This window comes from Stegostoma tigrinum, chromosome 17 (genome assembly GCF_030684315.1).
Source record: "Stegostoma tigrinum isolate sSteTig4 chromosome 17, sSteTig4.hap1, whole genome shotgun sequence".
Taxonomy (NCBI): domain Eukaryota; kingdom Metazoa; phylum Chordata; class Chondrichthyes; order Orectolobiformes; family Stegostomatidae; genus Stegostoma; species Stegostoma tigrinum.
In genome coordinates, this window is record NC_081370.1 from 40928641 (window position 1) to 40952151 (window position 23511).

At 39.8% G+C, this 23511-nt stretch overlaps 1 protein-coding gene across 8 annotated transcripts in view; it reads left to right on the top strand.

Moving 5' to 3' along the window:
• mapk8ip1b (mitogen-activated protein kinase 8 interacting protein 1b) overlaps nt 1-23511 on the top strand; it is a 144314-nt gene that overhangs the window by 40641 nt on the left and 80162 nt on the right. For 5 of the 8 annotated variants that reach the window (XM_048546077.2, XM_048546078.2, XM_048546082.2 and 2 more), the window contains one exon: nt 22167-22272. In XM_048546077.2, the coding sequence (XP_048402034.1) occupies nt 22167-22272 (106 nt within the window). Of the gene's footprint in view, nt 1-2621; nt 2803-13602; nt 13801-22036; nt 22060-22166; nt 22273-23511 lie in introns of those variants that run through there. The other 3 variants (XM_048546079.2, XM_048546081.2, XM_048546083.2) reach the window with 3 other exon arrangements.

Consider the following 23511-nt stretch of genomic DNA (forward strand, 5'->3'; position numbering starts at 1 on the left):
AGAAAGTATGAAAAATTGCCAATTTGCATGAAAAACATCTTGCTGTCAGGATTAAGATTCCACAGTTTAAACTGTACCCAAAACACACAATCTGAAAACTGCAGATGCTAAAAATCAAACAAAAACAAATTGTTGGAAAAATTCAGTAGGTCTGGCAGCATCTGTGGGGAGAAAGCAGAGTTCAGGTTTTTGGGACCAGTGACCTTTTTCTACTGGATCCAGAACATTATATGATTTCTCTCCACATGTGCTGCCAGACCTGCTGAGTTTTTTCCAACAATTTCTGTTAAATTATATGCTTGTGTGTTCCAGAGTGATTGCAGACCTGGAGCACTACAGAAGCTTAAATCTGAAGTGTAAGGGCCCTTTTCATGACAAGTGCTAAAGCCTCAACAAGCCCAACTTTGTGTAGAATTCATTAGGCAAGAAATGCATATATGCAACAATTTCTTGAAATTCATGGAGAGCTGTAGGGTGAGGTTGTAGTTAGTGTTTTGGTTTAGCAACTTTTTCAACTCCTCGCCCATGTCTTCAAGCAGCTGGCCTACTTACCCATGCACAGACACATTATTTTAGCATCAAAGTCTGGACCAACCACTCCAATTGAGGTGATGTTAATAAACTACTTTTTTTATTTCTATGCTCTCTAAAATTCTCCCAAAGAATGGGGAAAAGTGTCACAAGGAGTGCAATTATTGCAATGCATCTCCACTTAAAGCTTTGTAGGTCACAGTTTGTTACTACCATAACTACAGCCCTTAACATTCTCACTTTGATTATTTCGGAACATTCGCTGTTGCGATATCTGTGAATGACAAAAACGCCATACATAATGAGTTTGCCTCACTGACTACTTGAGTAGTTCAAGCAAACAAAATGTTTGTTTCCAATTCAGTCAAATCATGTGTACCCCCATTTATTATTTTAAGACAGTGTACCTACTGCATTGTTGGATTATTTCAAGTAACTAACAACAATTTCACTAGCTCCACTCCTTTCAACTCCTCCATCCCCCACTTTCTTCAACTTGCCAGACAGTTTCTCCTTTATTGTTATGCCCCATGCACTTTTGAGAGGGGGGTGGGGCGGGGAGAGGGGAGAGAGAAGAGCACTGTTTATTTTAGATGGAATTTACAGCCACGAAAGAGACCAGTTGGCCCAAATAATCTGGACCATAGTTCAGAACAGAAAGAGATTTGTATTCCACACATTACTCATCATACCCCCTCTTTCACCCTATCAAGATATCTCTCAATTCTATCCCCCTTTATTTGTTTATTCAGTTTCCCCTTAAATAAATCTCTTTGCTGTTTAGGTTTATGATTCCAAGTGGAAGTTAATTTCATGTGTTCACTACTCTGCAGATAGAGGTCTTTCTCCTGAATTTCTCATTTAGATGAACTAATGATTATCTGATTTTTATCATCTCTGGATTTGGAGTCCTCTACAAGTGGTTACATCTTTGTCAGCTATCTCAAAATTGAGTAAGAGTAATGTTGGACTCAATGGTAACTATTTCCCTGTAAATAGATGCTGCTAGATCTGCTGAGTTTCTCCAGCGTTTTGTTTTGTTTCTATCAAAATACACACCATGTTGGATTGTAAAGAATAATGTCAGCTGAATTTGCACACAGCAATGCCACAATGTTTAATTAGAAACATACTTAATAGCACTGTTCAATAGGAGATCCTGTGATGCAGTAGTAGCATCCCTGTGTGGGATACAAATCCAGACCTTCTGGCCCACACAGACTTGGTCGTGGAAGGTGCTTTTTTTTTTGCATCATCAAACAGATTGAATAACAGCTTGTAAATCCTGACAGCAGATGGTAAAAGTGGGCAAATCTTCTGATCTGCAAATTTGCAGGCAGAAATGACAAACCACTATTGAACCTAACCAGGCAAATAGAGCCTCATTTTACCATCCCAAGAAAGAGACCCGTGAATGTGTAGCACTCCCTCCCTACTCTACTGGGAGTGACAGGCTGAAATATGTTATAGGATTAGACTTAAGTCTCTGAAGTTGACCTTGAAGCCACAAACTGATTACTGCAATGTGAAGGGGTGATCTGCTGAGCCACTGCGAACAATGGATACTTGTGTATTCAGCAGAAAGAGTTTTAAATCCAAGAACTTGACCTGTTTTTTAAAGCTACTGTTGAACACGATGGATTTTGGTTACCTCTACTGGAAAATTTTGAATGGGTCTAACACAGTGGCCATGAATTGAGCAGAGTGCCCAATGTGTCTCTTGACCCTACATTGTTCATGGACCAGTTTTGCCTTTTCCCTGGAACTCTGGCTGTAAGCTGAGTCCAGCAGAGGGAATGCAGATTTATGCAGCTCTAGAACATTGATTAGAGTAACAGGATCTCTCAGACTGCAGGGGTAAAGCGAGCGAGACAGAGAGGGAAACAACAGCTCTTGGAAAATGTAACTTATTGATTTTAGTGTGTAAATAATGAATGAGGATAGCTTAGCCAGCTGGCTGTTTGAGCTGGGCCAGGCTGCATTTCCTGTTTTTGGGCTGGTTATATATAGAGGCTCATATCAAAGCAGTTTCTTTTCCATGGCTTTTTGTACAGCGAAGGGCAGGTTCTTTTGTGCTGGAGAATGGATTTGAATAATGAACAAAACCCAAATCAAGGGCACTGAAGGAAGTGGGATCTTCACCTGCATTTGTTTATTTCATGAACATGTAGAAAGAAAAGAATCAAGTGGCTGATCGATGTCTCCTCCTGCTTCCAAAATGAACTCCGAGGAGGAGGAGGGGAGTTGGATTGAGGATCACTGGGAAGAATGGTAGGAAAACTATCAAATCCAGTCTGCGGCAGTGCAAAAGGTCGCAGGCAGGCGGGTGTATGTTTTGATTTTTCTGCTAAGACTGATTTTGTTTTGAGTCCTTTAATCAGCAGATGATCAATTTGTTACTCGGAATATGCTGAATCTGTCTAACTTCTTCCGTCCGGTCTTCTAAAGGATTGTTTTTTGCCTTGTATGAAACCAACAGGGTTTTCTGGAAAGCTAAGTTAGAATTTCACAGGAATTTTTCTTCTGTAATTTTCTTGATCCATTCCTGGCTATGATCCATCTCGTACCTCTGTTTCAATGCAAACCTACAAATCTATGTACATCAGAGTGAAAGAGGAGATTTAGTTCCATCTCATGGAAATAGGTATGGCGCTTGTATGATTTAAAATTTATTTCGAAAAATTGTTGCACTGTTCCTGGCGTCGTGGTCAAAAAACTTCCATCTAGCTATCAAAATCCTGGCTGTGCTTTACGTTATGTGCCTAATGGTGATTTGTAATATGTGGCTGAGTTTCATCAACTTGCCCATATAGCAGAAACTGGGGTCTACAAAGGATATAGATCTGCTGAGTCATTCAAGAGATATGCTCAAAGGTTGAATTTTCCCCACTTGATCAGTGGCAAGATTTTGGCAGTGAGGAAATTGTGAAATGGTCACTTCAAATACATGTTTTAGAAAACTGATAGCCAGTGTGTGTTTCACTGCCTTTGCACCTTCTACAGCTTTCTCTCCTGACTGAATATTAGTAGTCCAGAGACTTAATCACTACCCCTCTCTCCTTTTCTTCCCTGCCTCACTGAGGTAACATGTCTTGCACAACTTCAGATTTGAATAAAGATAACAAGATGCTGCTTACATCAGAGGAGCAGGAAAGCTGATGTTTCGGGTCTGGGCCCTTCTTCAGAAACCCGTTTCTGAAGAAGGGCCCAGACTCGAGACATCGGCTTTCCTGCTCCTCTGCTGCTTGGCCCGCTGTGTTCATCCAGATCCTTCTTCAGATCTGATTTATCTATCTTTTCTCAATTCCTTGGCATTGGAAAAATTGGAATAGAAGGAGATCACTTAGCACCTCCCAAGCCATTTGTTGAGATTCATCTTGTCCATTTCCAATTTTAAAATGAACAATTGATCTATCATCAATTGCTGTCTTCTGAAGAGTTCCAAACTTCTGCATGCTGCTGTAGTAGGTCGAACAAGGCTGCCACTTTGGTACTGAGGCAGTGTAGCACTGCTGGAGTTGTATCTTAGATTATCACCTTCCTCATCAATGGAGATCAGAGTTGAAGATCCCATGACCGATTTCAAAGAAGAACAGGAATGTTCTCCCTGGTGTCCTGGCTGCTAATATCATCCAATAAGTTTCTTAAAGACTGATTATCTGGTTGATAACACTTTGACATTTTCTGGGAGCTTTGCTGTGTACAAATGGGTTGCTTGTGTTTCTTCAACTTTTAAAAATTCACTCTATTGTCGGCATGGTTGGACCTAGACTTCTTGACTGTTTCTAATTACCCTTTCAGCTGCTGCCTTGAACACTGTAATCCATTTTGGTCTAAGTAACAGCACAATCCCTTTTTGAGGAAGGGGATTCTGGGATTTTTGACCAAGTGACATTGAAGGAATGGCTGCACTTCTAGATAATAGCGATTGTGGCTTTGGAATGCACTGTCTATGGAGGTTTGATTTACTTTTTGCCGTGCACCTTGTAGATACATACATACTTTCTTGTTTTCTATTGATCGGTGTCAAAAGTGAATGCATGTGATGTGGTGGGTTGTTTTATCCTCTGGTATCAAGCTTCAGTGTAGTTGTTGGAGCTGCTCTCATGCCGGTCAGTGGGGAGTATTTTATGACACTCCTGAGTTGTGCCTTGGAGATGGTGGACCGGGCTTTGTAGAATTTGGAGAGGAGTTAATCTGTGCAGGATCCCTAGCGTCTGACATGCTCTTGTCACAGCATTTGTATGGCTAACCTACTTCTGTTTTCTGGTTAATGGTAGTTGGGGATTTCGGGATGGTAATACCAATGAATGTGTAGGGACTATGATTTGATTCTGTCATGTAGAAGATAACCGTTGCTGGCACTTTTCTGGCCGGATTACTTGTTAGCTGCCAGAGGTGGTGGTGGAGGCAGATACAATTACCACATTTAAACGACATCTGGACGGGTATATGAATAGGAAGGCTTTAGAGGGATGTGGGCCAAATGCTGGTAAATGGGAGTAGGCCAGATGGGTCAGTTTGGATGAGTTGGATCAAAAGGTTTGTTTTCATGCTGTATGACTCTGACTTTCTATATTCATCAGCCCAAACCTGGATCCTGGATGTTTTCCATGTCACAGTACTTTTGGACTAAGGTTGAATCAATAATTGAGTTATGAACATCAGTGTATTATCATTGAATGTTCTCACCTTTTTTTGACCTTCTGATTTGAGGGATGGTCATTACAGCTGAAGACAGTTGGGCTTAGGACAATCCACTGAGGTATTCCTACAGAAATGCCCTGGAACTTATTAACCTGTAAAATGGTTGTGCAGTAACAGTATGCTGGGTATGACATCAACCAGTAGAGATCCTCACCACGCTGCCCAATTCCTATTGACTGTTTGCTGTAGTTTTGGTAGGAGTCCTTGAAGCCACATGCCTTATATCAATGATAAACATTCTTCACTTGTCTGAAACTCAGCTTCTGTACCTGTTTGAGCCAAGGCTGAAATGAGGTCACAAGCTGCGTGACCCTGACAGAAGGCAGAGTGTAAGTGAGCAGGTTATTGCTAAGCAGTTGCTGCCTGATAGCAGCACTGATGGCACATTCCATTACTTTATTGATGATCAAGAGTAGATGGGGTGGTAATTGGCTGAGTTGTAATTTGGTGTGTGTATGTACTGGGCAATTTTCAACATTTTGGGTTGATGCCAGTGTTGTAGCTTGGCTGGGAGTTCAGCAAGTCCTGGAGCACAAGTCTTCAGTGCTGTTGCCAGTGCCCCTAGCCTTTTCTTGATGTGAATAAGATTGTGGCAGTGAATTAACTACAATTGTCTACCTCTGGGTGTAAAGCACTTGGAGACATTTGGCCACGAAAGCTTCTAAATGAACACACTTTTTTTTCTTTTTGTGAGGATACCTACTGGAGTTGTGTAGACATCTTATTTAACAGGAGAGTGGTCTAGTAGTAAACTACTAGACCAGAGCCCCAGGTCAATGTTTGTGAAGTATAGATATGAATCCTCGGCACGGCAGATGGAGAAATTTGAATTCAATAACGGAGCCTGTAATTGCTGTGGGAACTGGTGGACCCCATTTTGTGGTTCAGAGTGATCACATCTATAGTAAGTGTTGGCTGCTTGAGGAACTCCAGCTCAGAGTTGATGAGCTGGAGTCTGAGCTTTTGAAAACTGACCCATCAGGAGGCAGTTGCACCCCTGAGGTTAACTGTCTCAAAATTGGTCAGTGGTCAGGGACGGGAAGGTGACCACCAGCATGGATGGTAGTGCTGAAGGAGTCTCAGCACTTGAGCTTGTCCAATGAGTTTCAGATTTTTGCTGTCTGTGGCTGAGTGGGGTCTGGTAGGAGGATGAGCAAACTGACCATAGCACAGTGGTACAAGGAATCATTTAAGAGTTGTGGGGGTCGGGGAGTAAAAAAGAAATGCAGTTGTAATTTGGGATAGTTGAGTCAGGGAAATGATCCTCTGCTTTGTGGCCAGGATCAAGTGTTTCAAAGGCTGTGTTATCTGCCTAGTGCTGGAGTTCACGATATCTCATCACGGCTTCAGAGGAACTTGGAGTGGGAGAGGAATGATCTAATTGTGTGGTCCATATAGGTACCAATGATATCAGTAGAAAGAAGAGAGGTTCTACTGAAGAAATAAGCGGCTAGGAACTAAATTTTAAAAAGTAGAACCAAAGAGCTGGTATTACCTGGATTACCACCTGAACCATGACCAACTTGGCGCAGAGTCAACAAGATTAAAGAAGTAAATGTGTGGCTCAAAGGTTGGTGCGGGAAAATTGGCTTCAAGTTCATGGAACGTTCGCAGTGGTACTGGGGAAGGAAGGAGCGGTTCCAATAGAACGAGTTCCCCCTGAGTCATGCTGTGAGCCCTGGTGATCCTCATAATTAGGGCTGTGGATAGAGCTGAACTCTAAATAGGGGGCTTGTGGGCTCAGTTCCATGGAAAGTTTATAGGAAAAAATTGAAGGGGAGGGAGGGCTCAGCAGAAGTCAAAGTTTCTGTAGCAAGTAATGGAACAGAGTAGGAAAGGGTCGGAGTGTAACCAGTCATGACAGATAAGGAGACAAAGGGGGCAGTTAGCACAGGACTGAGGATGTTTTCAAATATGCATTATAAAGAAAATGAGCTTGCCGTGCAGATTGAAATTGGCAGGTATGATATCGTGCATATCACAATAGCAATGTGCCTACAAGGATCAGGGTTGGGAACGAAATATCTAAGGATGTATCCCATCAAAAGGACAGGCAGATGGGCAGAGGAGATGAGTTGCCTTCTCAGTAAGAAATGAACTTCAAGTTGAAAGCAAGAAGTATAGTTGAAGGCGCAAAATCTGTGGGTAGAGTTGAGGAACTGCAGAGGAAACAAGACCCTGATGGGAATAATGTAGAGGCCTCCCAGCAGTAGTCAGGGTGTGGGGAAGAAAACATGAGATAGAAAAGGCATGTGAGAAAGGTGCTTTAAAATAATCATGGGGGACTTCAGTATGCAGGTGACCTGGAAAATCAGGTTGGTAGTGGGCCTCTGGAAAAGGAATTCGTGGAATGTCTACAAGATGGGTTTTTGTTTTTGGAGCAAACTTCTGGTACAGTCCAGTATGGAAAGGCAATTCTGAATTTGTGATGTGTAATGAGACAAACTTGATTAGGAATTCCCTCACCTTCAGCTTCCTTAAGGACAGTGATAGTAATATGATAGAATTTGCTGTGCACTTTGAAAGGCAGAAGCTGGAATCAGATATAATGATATTACAAGTGGTATTTATTGAGTAAAGGTACCTACAAAGACATGAAGAAAGAACAGACTAACCTTGATTTGGAAGGGGATCCTAGCAGGGAGGATTGTGGAGTAGCGATGGCACATGTTTCCAAGGGTAATTTGGGAGGCACAGCAGAAATTGGCCCCAAGGAAGGAAAACTACTCCGGGGAGGACAAGGCAGCTATGACTGACAAGTGAAGTCAAGGACAGAATAAAAGCAAACAAAAAGATTCAAAATGTTGTGAGGATTAATGGCAAGTCAGAGGATTGAGAATTCTTTTAAAAACCAGGGAATAACTAAAATCCCAATATGGAAGGAGCAGCTTAAATTTGAATGTAAGCTATCTAGTGATCTATAAAAATAGCAAGTATTTTTTCTTAACATAAAAGGTGAGTGAATGTTTGCTGGAAAATGAAGCTGGAAAAGTTGTAGTGGAGGAATTGAATGGGTACTTTGCATCAGTTTTCACAGTTGAAGGCACCAGTGGCAGTGCTAGGAAAGTAAGAGATTATACACTTCAGGAAGAATAGAGGTTTAGATCATGTTCTAAATAAGGAAAGGCTTCAGAAATTGGAAATACGAAGGGGCTTTGGAATCCTAGTTCTGGATTCTGTTAAGGTTAACATGCAGGTTCAGTTGGCAGTTAGGAAGCAAAATGCAATATCATTATTCATTTCAAAAGGACTAGAACACAAGAGCAGGGCTGTCTGCTGCTGTAATAAGCTCTGGTCAGACTGTATTTGGGATTTGTTAGCAGTTTTGAGCCTGTGCCTAAGGAGGTCTTGGAGGCGGTCCAGAGGAGATTTCCAAAAATGATGCTGGGGAAGAAGGGCTTGCCGTATGAGGAGTGGTTGAAGACCCTGGGTCTGTATTCTATGAAATGTAGAAGGATATTGTGGGATGGGGGATGGCGGGGTGCGGATCTGGTTGAAACTTAAAGGAATACTGAGAGACATCAAGAATGGATGTGGAGATGTCTCTGCTAGTAGCAGAGACCAGGACCCGACGGCAAGACACACTGCTTGGTGTGAGTGATGCATGATTTGATAGTTAAATTTATGTATGTAGCAAGCAGAGTTTGTCTAAGCAGTGCTCTCTATAAAGATTCTGTGGTCTATATAAGCAACTGTGTAGCATACAAGGAAGATAACTTATTTAAGCAGTGCACTACAGCAAGTTGATAGAGCCTGCCTAAAGAATGCATTGATCCAAACAGTCTTCAAGATCTCTTTAAATAGTGACCCACAGCAAAAAGTCTACAGTCTATTTGAAAGAAGTTTGTGAACTATAGCAAAGAGAATGAATGACTGAAACTGACCAATATTTCATAGGAACATAGGATTAGGAGCAGGAGTAGGTTTTTAACAGTCTCCAATTTGTGCTCCACCTCTATCTCCATATCCCTTGATGCCAGTATAATCCAGAAACCGTTGGCTTCACTCTTCATATGCTGCATGATTTGAGCTTTCACATTCCTTTGGTGTTGAAAACTTTAAAAAGCCACCACCCTCTGAAGACCTTCCTCCTCATCTCATTAATAATGACTCCCCTCATATTTTGAGACAGTGAATCTAGAAAGAGAAGATTCTAGGGGAGACATCCTATCTAGATTTTATGCTGTCAATCTCTGCAAACTTTAACTTTCAATGAAATTATCTCGTTTTTCAAAACACTAGAAAATACAGGCCAAGAATGTTTAGAATTTGTCTCTGTAATGATGACCATAAAACTATCATTGATTTTTCTTGTTTCTTTGTTTTTTAAATTTGTTCCACCACTGTCTTTTTAGGGAAACTAATTTGTCTCTTCCTTATCAGGATCATGCCTACATGTGACTCCAAACCCACAATATTGTAATTGACTCTTAATTATCCGGTGAAATGACTAAGCAAGCCATTTAGTTTTAGTAGCGCAACTTGGGTTGGCAACAATCGCTGGCCTTGCCAGTTATGCTTGCTTCCCATTGTAAAGAGGAACAAAAACACTCCTAAAACAATCCCATTTTCTAGATATTAGTCTGATGAGCTTCTGTTCCACTCCGTTTATGGTAAGTACATCCTCCTTCAGGAAGGAACACTGCTCACAATACTCCAGGTGAGAGTACACTGTGGTTCCCTACAATTGCAGCAAAACATTTTTACTCCTGATTTCAAACTGTTAGGATAAATGTTAATGCTCTATTTGCCTGCCTTATTGCTTGCTGTGACTGCACATTGTCTTTGTGTCACCATAAGCTACCCAAGTCCCTTTGGATGTCAGCACTTCCCAACCCCTCAACATGTTAAGGAATTCCTTTTTTATTCCCAACCAAGTGAGTAACCTCACAATTATTCACACTTATATTTCATCTGCCTCATGTATTCTTGCCTGTGCATTCAGCCTGTCCAAATCCCTTTGAAACCTCCTTGTACTGCCCTCCCATTCTTGCCTAGTTTTATTTCTTCAGCAATCTTAGACATAGTAGATTTGAGCCCTGTAGACACGTTGTTTGCAATGATCATTGCAAATGTCCAAGTGGACATGTTATCTCTTAACAGGTGGGATGCAAACCCAGAGATTGGTACACTACCAACATATAACATTCCATCTTGAGAATGATCTGATTGATCTTTATATTGTTTTCAATCTGTTAATCTCCAAGAAGTTTTGTTTTTTTAATTTGAGGCAAATTTCTAAACTGTTTAAGCATTGATCTGGTCTACATGTGATTCCTGACACATTGCAATGTGGTTCACACGTAACGGTCATTCAGGAAATAAATACCTCCCTGGTCAGTGATATTCACATCTCATGAATGGATTCTAAAAAGAAGACACAGATCTTAACACACACATCAAAGGAAAGCTTCAACCTGTTTCCCAACATTTTCCTTAACCGAACATCTGAACAAGAAACGTGAGTAGTCCCTTCTGATCTACTCTCTCATTCAATTAGATCATGGCTGAGCTGATTTTTAAACCTCAGCTCTACATTTTGCACAATCTTTCATCATCACAAGCTATCTCTAATTTGGCTACTTATTTTTTTTAAAAAAATCTCTCCATGTACTGAAAGAATGATTGATTTTAAACTTTATTACAAGTAGCAACCAAAACAAGACCCCTTACATAAGCATTTCTAGAAAATAAAGTTGAGGGCCCAACACTGACGCCTAAGGCATGCTACTGGTGACACCTGGGGCCAGCCTGAAAAAGACCCATTTATTCCTACATTTTGCTTCCCATTAGTCAGTCCATTTTCTGTTTAATGCTATTGTGTTACTCTTAAAATCATGAGCTTTTATTTTCCATAATCTTTGGCACCTTTTCAAATACTTCCAGAAAATTTTAGCTCAGTACATCCACTGTTTTTCCCCCTTATCCACAGTACCAGTTACTACTTCAAAGAATTCCATTAAGTTACTTGATTATGATTTTGATTCATTTCTGTTTCCCCTTGAAAAAAAAATTAATAATTGTCTAATCTCTGACTTCCACCTACCTTTGTAGAATCCTGTCCTTTTGAGTTTGACACTACCTTTTCCTTTTTTGAATAAAGGAGTTAGATTGGAAAATTGCTAACCTAAAGGAACCTTCCCTGAAACTAACCAACTTGCTATTTCACTGACTATTTCTTTTCCAACCCTAGCATGAACTACCAGGACCACTTTTCAACTCGTATTCTAACAATTGACTCAGTGGTATTTCCCTAATATCTACAACTTTCTTCAGTTCCTTTTCAATTTGGGATTTACTGCTATTTCTGGGAGTTGACAATTATCTTTTTCTAGTGAAGACTGATGTCAAATATCTTTTCAATTGAACTTTCATCCCTTTATCCTCCATAATGGATTTATGCACTCCATTCTCAAATGTTAATTTTCCTTTCAAATATGAATAAACTTCTCCTGTTTTTATATTTTTTGCTAAATTTCTCTTACTTTAATTTCTGTCTCCTTTATTAATCCTTTAGTAATTTTTCTTATATTCTGTCCAATCTCTGACTTCCTGTCTTCGTAGAATAATATTTCTTGAGTTTGGTACCATTTTTGATGTTTGTTTAAGTTAACCATGATGATGGGTCATACTTATAAATTTTTTAGTTGTTGCAAATGAAATGTATCTATTCTGGGCTACTTTAAATGTTTGTGACTGCATCCGTGTTGACTATTCCTTAGCCTAAATTGTCAATTCACATTCACTAGCTCTGCTTCCATGCCCTCCTAATAGCTCTTGTATGAATTCAAAATAATCTGTGGAACTCATTGCAGAAGGCTGTGGGGGCCAAGTCATTTAACTGTGTATTTAAGACAGATTCTTGATAAGTAAAGGGATCAAGGATTACTGGGAGAAAGCAGGAGAATGAGGTTGAGTATCTCGCATGATCGAAAGTCAGAGCACACTCAATGGGCCAAATGGCTTAATTCTGCACCTCACTTTTTAGTCTAAAACCAAACCTACTTTCCTAGCTGTGGTTTACAAGAACACCAGTTCTAGTCCAGTTGAGACGCAGACTGTCCCAAAGGTTCAGATCCTAGTCATGATGCCAGCGACCCCCATGAACCAGGGCTCCCTGCTCCTACGCTAGTCTTTCGGCCACACATTCAGTCAGAGTCATACAGCATGGATGTTGTCCGAAGGGCCCGTTTCTATGCTGGCCAATGAAGACTACTAACCCCATTTACCAGCACTTGATCCAAAGCTTACCATATCCTAGTATTTTAAGTGCTCATCCAGATACTTCAATGTTGTAAGAATACCTGCCTACATCTCCATCTCATCCAGCACAATCCATATTTCTACCATGCTCTGGTGGGGAAAAAATGATTCCTCAGATCTCCTTTGAAACACTTGCTTTTCACCTCACATTTATGCTGCCTGGTCTTAGACACATCTGCCATGGGGAAGAATTTCTTACGATCTACTGTCTCTGCCTCTCAATTTTGTATATCTCAATCAGAATCCCCCGCCACCACCTCTGCCCCAAGGAAAACAAACCCAGCCTGTCAGGTCTGCCCTCATAACTGAGGTCTTTCATCCCAGGCAATATCCAGGTGAATCTCCTCTGCACCCTGTCCAGAGTAATCACAATCTTTTGATAGTGTGGTAACTGGGACTATACATGGTATTCCATCTGTGGCCTAACAGTGTGTTTTATAAAGTAGTAACAAGACTTCTTTGCTCCTATATTCTGCTCCCCAGCTAATGAAGGCAAGTGTCCTGTGTACAGTCTTCACCATCCTGTCTACTTGTGCTGACACCACCTGGGATATGTGGATTTGTACACCAAGATCCCTTTGTTTCTGAGTACACCTTAAGGAACTGACATTCATTGTGTATAGCCTTGTGTTATTAGATGACCCAAAATGCATCACCTTTTACCAGGATTAACATCACGTCTAACATTGTTCTGCCCAATTTGCCTGCTGCTCAATTACAGATGTAGCCTGAGACCATCCTCCTTACTAACCACAACACCCTCCATTTTTGTGTCACTGCAGAATTACTAATTGTACCTCCTACATTCCAGGATCAATAACTCTCTGCCATGTCTTGCACAAGTTCACTTGTTTCACCTGCCAAAAGCTGAACTAAGGCCCTGTGTTTTGCCCTCTCTTTTATCTGCGATCCAAGTAACAATCTCTTCCTCCCACAGTCTAACGATACCACACTCCAGGAACAACTCCATCTCGGACGGATCGGCTGTATCTTTCAATTTTTTAAAAAAAAATCTTAACTGCTGTTTTACAGTCCCTTTCCCTCACATTGCTGAGAAAATTTTTGATTCTTTTTCCAGGGTTAATTGCCTGAACCTTTCACAACTCTTATGTAAACTTTCTCAACTTGTAGACTTCTATTCAAACTTTACTGGTTTGGTCAGCTGGAGTTACTGTTTCTGAACTGACTGGATTCATTCGGAATTTGCTTGACATGAAGGAGAAACTGGTCTCCATGTTCTTCTGCACTATATCATTGAATCTTCTATTCCAAAGTCACATCTAGTTAAATTGATTTAATGTAAGTATCCATCATAAATTCAATAGTAATACAAATGCAGTTGACTAAAGACCTGTTCCTCTTAAATAATGTAATTTAGTTCAAAAATGATCCTCAGAACTAACCAAAATCCATCTGCCTCTATTTTTGGAATTTTGAATGTTTTTAAAGTGAATTTATACATATATATAACACTTGGACACAAAGTGACTTGACTTTCTGTTTTTAGTTCATATCAATGTGAAATTGCTGCATCACCATTTCAGTGGTCAACTAGAGTGCAATATCACTTTGCTTCTACTAATGTATGCCAGCCAGTACCTTCTCTGGAGCTGACATTAATGCATCCCCCAGATGTTAAAACCAGATGTTTTTGAAAAAAAAGCGCCTTCCATTTTTGTCAGAGATTTGACAAAGAATCTGAAATGTGCAATTAAGAATATGTAGCAAGGAAAGTGTTTAGATGATGCCGAAGGATTCCAGAACAATCTCAAGCCCCTTTCTTAGCCATGGCATTGCCCCATGAAATAATTCACCACTCTGTCAAGAACCTTTTACTGAAATAAATCAACATGTATGAAAAGTAGCGTTGCCTTTTTGTACAAAATATGGTATTGTCTTCCTTGTATGAGTTACAATTAAGCAATCTGGAGACCATGATGTGAAAAATGGGGGGGAATAAAATTAAATCTAATTCATTCTTTGGGGACTGCTGCTGAGGGAATATGAAGAACTAATTCAATTGATGACCGAATCTCGTGGACATTAAGAAATCTCCAGAGCATTGCCTGTATGCTTGATTTGTCATCAGAGGTGCTCAATGTGATTACTGATCTTGTAATTCTTTTGAGGCAGCCATTACTTTCTTGTAAAGCAGACACCGTGTCTGCTTTATTTGGAGCAGAGGTTCAGTGTTCTGCTTCAAACGCAATGAGATTGTGCTCATTCACTTGTTAATGGTTGGTGGCTTACGATGTGTTTATCTCAGCTGGCACAATCTGGAGAGGGTGCAGGCCATGTTGGACTCCTTGTGATGGTAGGAGGTTTTCAAGTGCCCTTGCTCAAAATAACATTTAATGATAAAATAATGTATGTACTACGTGGTCCACAGTTAATAATTCTATAGTTGTATGCCTTTTTAAGGTGACAAAATTTAAGTAGATACAAGCCCAGGTCAGTCAGTTTAATTGCTGTTTGGTTAGATATCTGAAATTGTTAAGGTCTCTGAGTTGTAATCTAAAAGAACATGGTTATAAGAAGCAGATACTTAGCTTCATGGTTGCTGTGATAGCAAAAACAATGTTTTAGAGCTTGAATGCGCAGTCTGTAGTCTGCCGGCTGGTTGTGTTGCCATGCCATTTCTAGTGCATTATGGGAGGATGTGGCCAGATAATGAGGACATTTTCCCCTGCGGAAAGTTGCCTGATGAGAGAATTTTGCTAGTGGCACGTCCTCTGTGCATTGCATGTAAATTCAGTGAAGTGTTTATGATGCTGACTTATGTGGAAGAGGTCAGTTGGCTTATTTTGAGAGTTTGAAAACTGATTTCTCTGTAATGCATTTTGATATTTCACGATTTTAAAAGCAAGGTGGCCATGTACATTTACTGAGTCTATATGATAGGCACAGGGCTGTCTACCTGCTACTGAGTCCCTCATTTGTTTCTTTCTTATCTCCAGCTTCAACTATTCCAGTGCCCTCCTGGTCAAGTCTTTGCCTTGCATCCATCTTTTAAAACTTACGTTAATCACTGTTGTCTGTTTTGAAACTTGTTACTGCTATATTCACTGATCTGCATTGCAACTCTTGTTATCACTGTATTCATTTGACCTGCGCTGGTTCATGTTTTGGACAGTGCATCTTCAAAAAAAGTTTAATCTTCTGTCCCTGTCCCTACATGGTCTTGGCCCTCATCCCTTTCCCCAACTACCACTGCCACCGACTCCCCACTTATTTGTAGAATGTCCATTAGCTAAAGGGCTGTTTTCTCTGCATTAGTTGCTGGTAGTAGAGATTTGTACTAAAACCTTCACTCTGAAGATGTGGTCAGATTGATCCCCTTGAAGACTGTACACTTGGGATTCCCCCTTATAAACTGTCTCATTTTGCAGCAGCATTTAGAGAGGCTTTCAAGTCACTAGTTGAGCTTTTGAAAAGAGATCTTTCAAATGAAGAGGGGTGATGGTGTTTCCCTTGTTCTGTGATAGTCTTTTTATATCTGTTCAAAATCCAGCAGCTATCTTGCTTCCCAAGAGCTGGGTTACATATGTCACTGACTGCTTCCTTGACTCTAATTCTCCCAAATAAAAACAAATGGAACATTTTGGCCTGAATCTTTCCACTGGCTAGTCAGCCTTTATTCCAGTATTGATCAGAGGGTTTGGATCCTACAGAAGCCCCACCATATCACACTCTGACTGGAACCCCCTACAAAGTATATCCAGAAGATAGCCTAGACCATAACTTTTCTTCTTTTTAAAGGCAAGTGTAAGGTATTCTGTTCCAGATGCAATTCGATTGGTCAAAGAATCAGGTTTGAGGCAAAACACACACTTTGTTTACACTTCTGTTAAAATACAAACAAAAGAAAGAAGAACATCATTGGAAAACTTAACAGAATCATCAATTTATTTAACTACTAACCAGCAACTTCCAATATAGTAAATCTCAACATAATAACACATGCTTACACAAACACATGCTTGGCAAAGGTAAATTTAGTAAAATTGTCTCTCATGCCATTCTAGCAGCAGGAACTGTTTAGCTGTAATAGCTTCTACGTCCAGCTTCAAGATTCCAGAAACTGCTGACAGCTAAAACTACAACTTCTGGCTCTGTGGGAGCATGATGCCATCCATCCCTGCTGCTTCTGTTGTTCCAACTTCATCTATTAAAACATCCGAGGTGCCTGAAATTGCTTACATCATCGACTTGGAATAAACCACTTAGCACCTGCGTCTCAACCTTTGCTTCAGTTTTCTTAAAAAAAAAACAGGAAAAATACCTCTAATATTGCCACATTTGCCCCCTTGTCAAAAAAAACGTATCAATATACTGAGATGGCTTCATGTTTTAAAAACTTTCAGTTTCCTATTACAGTATAATGTGTAATATATTGCATTGATTATAAGCATACAAGCATTCAAATACGAGTCAATTTCCTCAGCCACTGAACACCTTTTTGGCTTCCTTCAATCACAGGACTGATACCGTGTCTGCAATGACACTGTCTTATCCTGTCCTGTGTATAGTTTTCAAAATGGCTAAAATAATAAACTCTATCTAAATAGTCTGGGGTTTTTATACTTAAATTTATCCAAAAACTTTAAGGTGTTCTGACCAATATATATAATTCTCATATGTTGAAATGTTGCACTTTTGGGATACTTCTGATGAATACTTGACCTTTTTAGGAAAATGCCCAACAGATCTTTCTATCTTGTCTTGTAAGATTCAGCAGCAAAACTCCCATCACTAGCATCGGTAGTCCCTTTGAATGGCTTTGCATGGTTGGATGTGGCTAACACAACTTTCAGCAGTCGAATGCTTTGTGACACTTCTGTCCACAGATTTTCTGCACTTCAAGAAGTCAGTCAGCAACCACACTGCTAAAATTTGGTACAAACTATTGATTTAAAAATAAATACTCCAAGCCCAGGAATTGTAGTACTTCCCCCTTCTTTGCTCTGGGAAACTCCCCAGTAGCCTTTGTTTTCACGTCCTGTGGAGCCATCTGTTTATGTTTTAATGATGTCGCCTCGGAACATGACTTGGCCTTTTGCAAACTCACTGTTAGCCAGGCTTATCGCTGATCCTGCCACCTGGAGTCAATAGAACAATTCTGCTGGGTGCTCCAAATGTTCTCATGTGTGACTAAGAATGACTAGATCATCTATGTATAACACACAGTTAGGTAATCCTGAAATTACTTTATTGTTAGTTTTTGAAATGTGGCTGGCACACTTATCGTACCAAATGGGATGACTTGAACTTGGTATAGTCCATTCGGTGTCACACAAGCTGAAATTTCCTTTTTGATAAAGGTACATGCCAGTATCCTCTGTCCAAATTAGAAATACAAGTTGCTTATCCAATCTTCTCTGTGCAGTTCTCCAAACATAGGATAGGATACGAATCACACTCTGCAACTGCATTGACTTTGTGATAATCCACACAGTTGTTGGGTGTCATTTTGGTTTTGGTGCCATTACAATGGGTTAGCTCCATTCACTGCAATTCACTTCAATTCTATTGTCTTTAAGCATGCTTTCAATCACTTTTTTGAACTTGTGGCAACTTTAGAAGGTTAAGTCTGAGGTTGTTGCTTAATTGGAATGGCATTCACTGTATTGTACCATTTAGATTTGTTCTTCCCAGATTATTCCCACATCTCCCCATGTGATTCTAAGAATTCTTTCAGGTTACTTTGATTTTACACTCGAAGGCAACTGAATTTATCCCAATTTTTGAGAGCTTCCTGTATTGTCCAGTTTAATTTGAGGGATATCCAATTCTGAATCCTCTGAACTTGGTTCTTCACTCTGCATTGTAACCAGTAACACACTCTCCTTTTGCATTCCTTCCCTATCAAAATACCTTCTGAGCGTATTCACATGACGCAGTGTGAGATTTCTCTCAATCTGGCATTCTTCTCAAATATTCACCTCCATTTCCTTTCAATTTGATAAGCCCCACCTTGGTGAACCTTGCTTTTAAAAGTCCACCTACTGCTGGGACTAACAGTAACACTTTGTTTCTACTAGGAAAATTTATGGATTTTTGATTTCTTGTTTCTTTCCTGTTTTCATCACATGCTGTGCTATTTCTAAATGCTGTCTTGCCAACTCACCTGCTCAATTTAATTTTTCCCCAAAATTTGACACAGCCCAAACATGTAGTCTCCGAGTTCTGACATGACAATTGTTCCCTAATTTCACTGGTCCACACTTTCCTCATGCCCAAAAATTAATTCAAATAGACTGAATTTAGTTGCATCGTTAGATGCATCCCTGAGTACAAAAAGTACAAATGGAATTCCGTTATCTCAATTCTCTGGATAGTCATGACTGTAAGCCCTCCAGATGGGCATCAACTTTGATAGACACTCGTTTGTAATGCTCCTTGCATTTCTGTATAGTACTCAGTGGATTTGAATTGTTTTATTCCCGAGCTGTCCATAACCTGAATAACTTAAATATACAATCAGATCAAAGGGTCAAATTTTATCTTTTTTTTTAAAAAAATGAATAATGCTTCTACAATCCTTTTTAGCTGTGAAGGTGAGGAAGGGAATGGTCTCTGAAAGTCTAGTGGACTCATCCATTACGGTAAACAAAATGTGGGAATCAGTATTTGTTGTAGGCAGGCATCCTATACAATCAATTAAGAGCCTGGGAAGGTTTCTCAATTGTGGAAATGGGTATTAATGGGGCTGATTTTATTACTTCCTGAGGTTTTCCTATCACCTGACACATGACGACAAGTCCAGCAAAATTCAACCACATTTTTATGTAGCCCAGGCCAAAAAAAATTCCTTTCATACTTTGGCTTGAGGTTTCCTTATTCCCAAATGATCACCTGCTGGTATCTCCATGTGGTGCCTGCAACTACTCCACCTGTAATACAACTTGATGAATTACTTTGATCCCTTCAAACTCTGTTTGAGCAGTCTCCTCCTTATTCCTAAAACATTGTCTCTAGGCCTCTGGTACAAACTTATATTTACATTTTAACAGCTTTTTCCACGAGATGCCTCCTCTGATTGTGATGCAAATACTTTATTTAGCTCCGCCTACCAATTTTGTTTGGATCAGCAATACCTGCATGCTCAGTGATTTTTATTTTCATTTTGTTTAGTGACCTTCTCAAATGAAGTGAAGGACTTCCGCATACTTCTCATCAAACTTAGGCAATGCTTGGACATACTTAAACAGGTCCCTACCTGGCTTTGGCTATTGCTCTCCATTACTGTCCTCCTCACTACTCCTGTCTTTTTCACCTCTACCTTTGCAGTTTTAAGTTGACTTTTTTGAATTTTCAACCTCTAATCCAAACTTCTTTCTCCCTTTCCCTTTCTTCCGCTTGGGCCTTCACTTTTTTTTCTCTGCTAGAGCTGTTTTCTATTTCACCTCTTCAGCTTTGAATTGTGATTCAAACTATTTCATTTCCTTTTCTCGTCTTTTTTAATTTTGGTTTTGTCTCTAGTTCAAGTTGCTTAATTTGCTGTTGAATTATAGCCATTTCCAAAGATTTTGATGGCCTTTTAAATGTCGAGCTATTGCTGCATTTGCTACCCTGCCCTGTCCGACCCAGCTGCAACTTGTCTGCCAGTTCCAAAAGTTTTTCTTTTTGGCTTGCTCACTTTCTGTATGAGTCCCAAAGTGTTGTCCACCCCCGAAAGACCTTTTCATGGCTGAGAGTGCCATTACTACATGAGGCAAACCCTATTTAAATCAATAAGTGCAATACCAGAAAGACAACGCTAACACTCCCCACTCACGGCCTTTTGAGTCTGATTTTTAATTCTAAACCCAACCTATGATTTAGAATTCTGATCCATTGAAGAGTCCCCACAAAATACACCTCTCAAAGCCATTGTCATCACACCCGGAAGTGGAATGTTCCACCAGACAATTCCTCCGTGCTTAGAACCTTTTTTTTTTCGAAAGTCCCTATCCAAATCGGAATTTGGAAAGTTCTGATGAAACTAAGTAAAAATATTACTCAGGAAAAAGTTAGACTATTAAATACGTAATTTTACCTCTAAGCATTTGACATAAACCATACTTGCCTCTCCTCCCCACCACCTTCCCCAGTCCCCCAAAAAACCGCATGACTGTACATCCTTCAGACCCTTTATACATCCTTGCGCAGATCCTAATACCCATCCCCCCTCCACTTCCAGAACAAACAGCTTCCAACCGAGGGACCTGGAAAGCTGACATTGCCATTTCTGACATCTCAAAATTGGGCCCTTTTATTTACTTTAAGGTCATTTGGTTTGAAAGTTGTTCTTTTCCACAATTTCACTACATCTGCATCCCTGATTAGTCGTAAAATGTGTTTCCTGACATTTGCCTCCAGCCCTCTTAGCAATCGATTCAAATCTGTGCCTTCTGGTTAGTGAATTTTATTCAAAAATGGGTAAAACCTCAAATGTTAGAATGTCCCCAATGAATATTCTGGGTAACATAGTTGCATACTGCATAGGATCATTGATACATAATGGGAATCTGTTTTAAGCAGACACAGCATATTCAGGAAAAGAAAGTCGAGAGGAGATTTCTTTCAAATATTTTCAAAATTGTGAGGGTTTGGAGCAGAGTAGATGTAGAGAAACTATATTTTCGTAGGTGGAATGGTTGAGAAATGAAGGAAAGTTGTATTTTAATGCTGCAATTGGTAAGGATCTGGAACACACTGCCTGAGTGTAATTTCGGCATGAAGCGGAAATATTTACAGGGTTATCGGGAAAGGGTGGGTGTGTGGTACTAGATCAATAGCTCTTGCCAACAGCTGACACAAGTAAGATTTGGTTGGATCTGTTTAGTGATGCAACCTGAGGTACTTGATCCCACAGACCCATACAAAAATCTTTCTGATTAAGTTCATGGAGAATATTCAATGAAAAGGTTATGCATTTATGCGTTATGAAGGAGACCATTCATTTCATTATGCTGTACTAGCCCTCAGAACACCTGTCCGACTTGTCCCACTCTTCTTCACAAAACTTGACAAAAGTTAGAATATTCTTCATGTGCACTCTAATTCCTCATTATAAATATTACAGCAGAGTAAAAACGCTGAGAACAGAATCAAAATAAATATATACGAAATGTACACTAACTTGATTAACTTTCTAAGTAAAGAAGAAAAGAACTTTCATTTCACCAACATCTTTCATAGCTTTAAAATTCCAAGGAGCTATTGATCCATTGGTGGACTAATTGACCTATTCTTGTTCTATTGTCCATTTTCTATTGAGGTACTTTTTGAAATCACTGCTACTATCCATGAATGGCTGCAACCAGTTTTCACACAGCAAGATCCCACAAACAGCAATACAGCAAAGACCGTATCTATTTTTAAAGGTTAATTTAAGGATTAAAAATAACTACATGTTGTCTTGTGCCCACCTGAATATGCAGATGGTTCAATTCCTGAAGTGTTAACCTAGATTTTGTTATTGAAGTCCGTGGAGTGGGATTTTAAAACAAAAAGTTTTGGACTTTGAGATGACTGTGTAATTTGCCAAGCCACAGTTAATACTGGAACACAAATGTAAGTACAAAAGATTTGTAGAATCTCATTGCTGTGGAAGTTTGTGCAGGAGAGCAATGTATCCTCCCATTTGGTCTTGTGCTGACCCATATCAATTGTCATTGCAGGTTAACCCATGACATAAGCTTGGAGGAGTTTGAAGATGAAGACTTGTCAGAAATAACAGATGAATGTGGGATTAGTCTGCACTGTAAGGATGGCCTGGCTACAACGGTAAGAGTCTGTGAATGCCGGTGCCATGATTCAGCAAATTGGTGGGGGGGTGGGGGGGGGCAGTTGGGTGGGGCGGCATTAATAAACAAAGCCATCACTGCACCAATAATGTGTCTGAGCGATTTCAGGTCCTAACCAAAATGGATGGAGTTTGCAAATGTTAAAGTGTAAAATCATTGCATGTGTTTTTTATATCATTGCCAATGCATTAACTGCAATTCAAACATAACCTGGAAAAATCAATTGCTTGTAATTGTCTAAAGTATTAGGCTTTAGAAACATCTCTCCAGCATGTTATGTGCAATAATCAGTACAACATTAAAACCAAAGCATAGATGTAGTCTAAGTAAGTATTAGCTCTGCCTGGCTGAGTACCACTCATGTCTGTGTTAAAGGCTGAGCATCCAGGTCCAACTCTAACACTTGAGCACAAACTAAATCAAAGCTATTGATCCAGTACAGCACTGAGGTAGCACTACGTTGTTGGAGGTGCTATCTTTCGGATGAGATGTTAACCTAAGGTCTAGTCAGCCCTTGCGGGTTGATGGAACGTGCCCAGTGTCACCATTTTGATAAGAGCAAAGAAATTTTTTTTCTTTTAATCGTTAGGGTGAACATGCAATCAAAATAAGTAACGTGTCAACTAATTCCATGTTTTAATGTCATTAGTTAATGCTGGAGTTCTGCATTCAGTTCTGGATATGGCACTAGAGCTGTGAAAAGTATACAGTGGATTAGAATGATCTAGCAGTGAAGAAATTGAAATTCCGTGGAATTGGAAGCTGAAGAGAATTCTAATGTGCCTTCTGAAAGGGTGAAGTGTTTTTAAAAAAAAATTTCTGTGCCATGTATCCATATAAAAGAGTATAGACTGAAGACTGGGGTGACAGTAGCAGAGTCATTGTGTGATAAGTAATGAAGAGTAATCTGAAAAACCTGGATTTCATTCTTTCAGCCACATCACTTGAATTCTGTCAATTGAACAAGTCTAGAATAAAGATCTGTTACACCGGGTAGCCTCTTTAGATCAGATTATTTGGCACCAAGGCATTTTTAGGATTTGAGTGTTCTAGATTTTTAGAATGATGTTTAAAGGCCTACTAGTGTTTGAATCGGATGTAAATAAGTGATAATACATTATAGTGCAATATGAAAAGTTGTTTTATTTATCCATGTGCTGTATTCCATATATTTCCAAAGTACTGTGCTCTTCAATGTTGGAAACTGCATTTAGTGCTG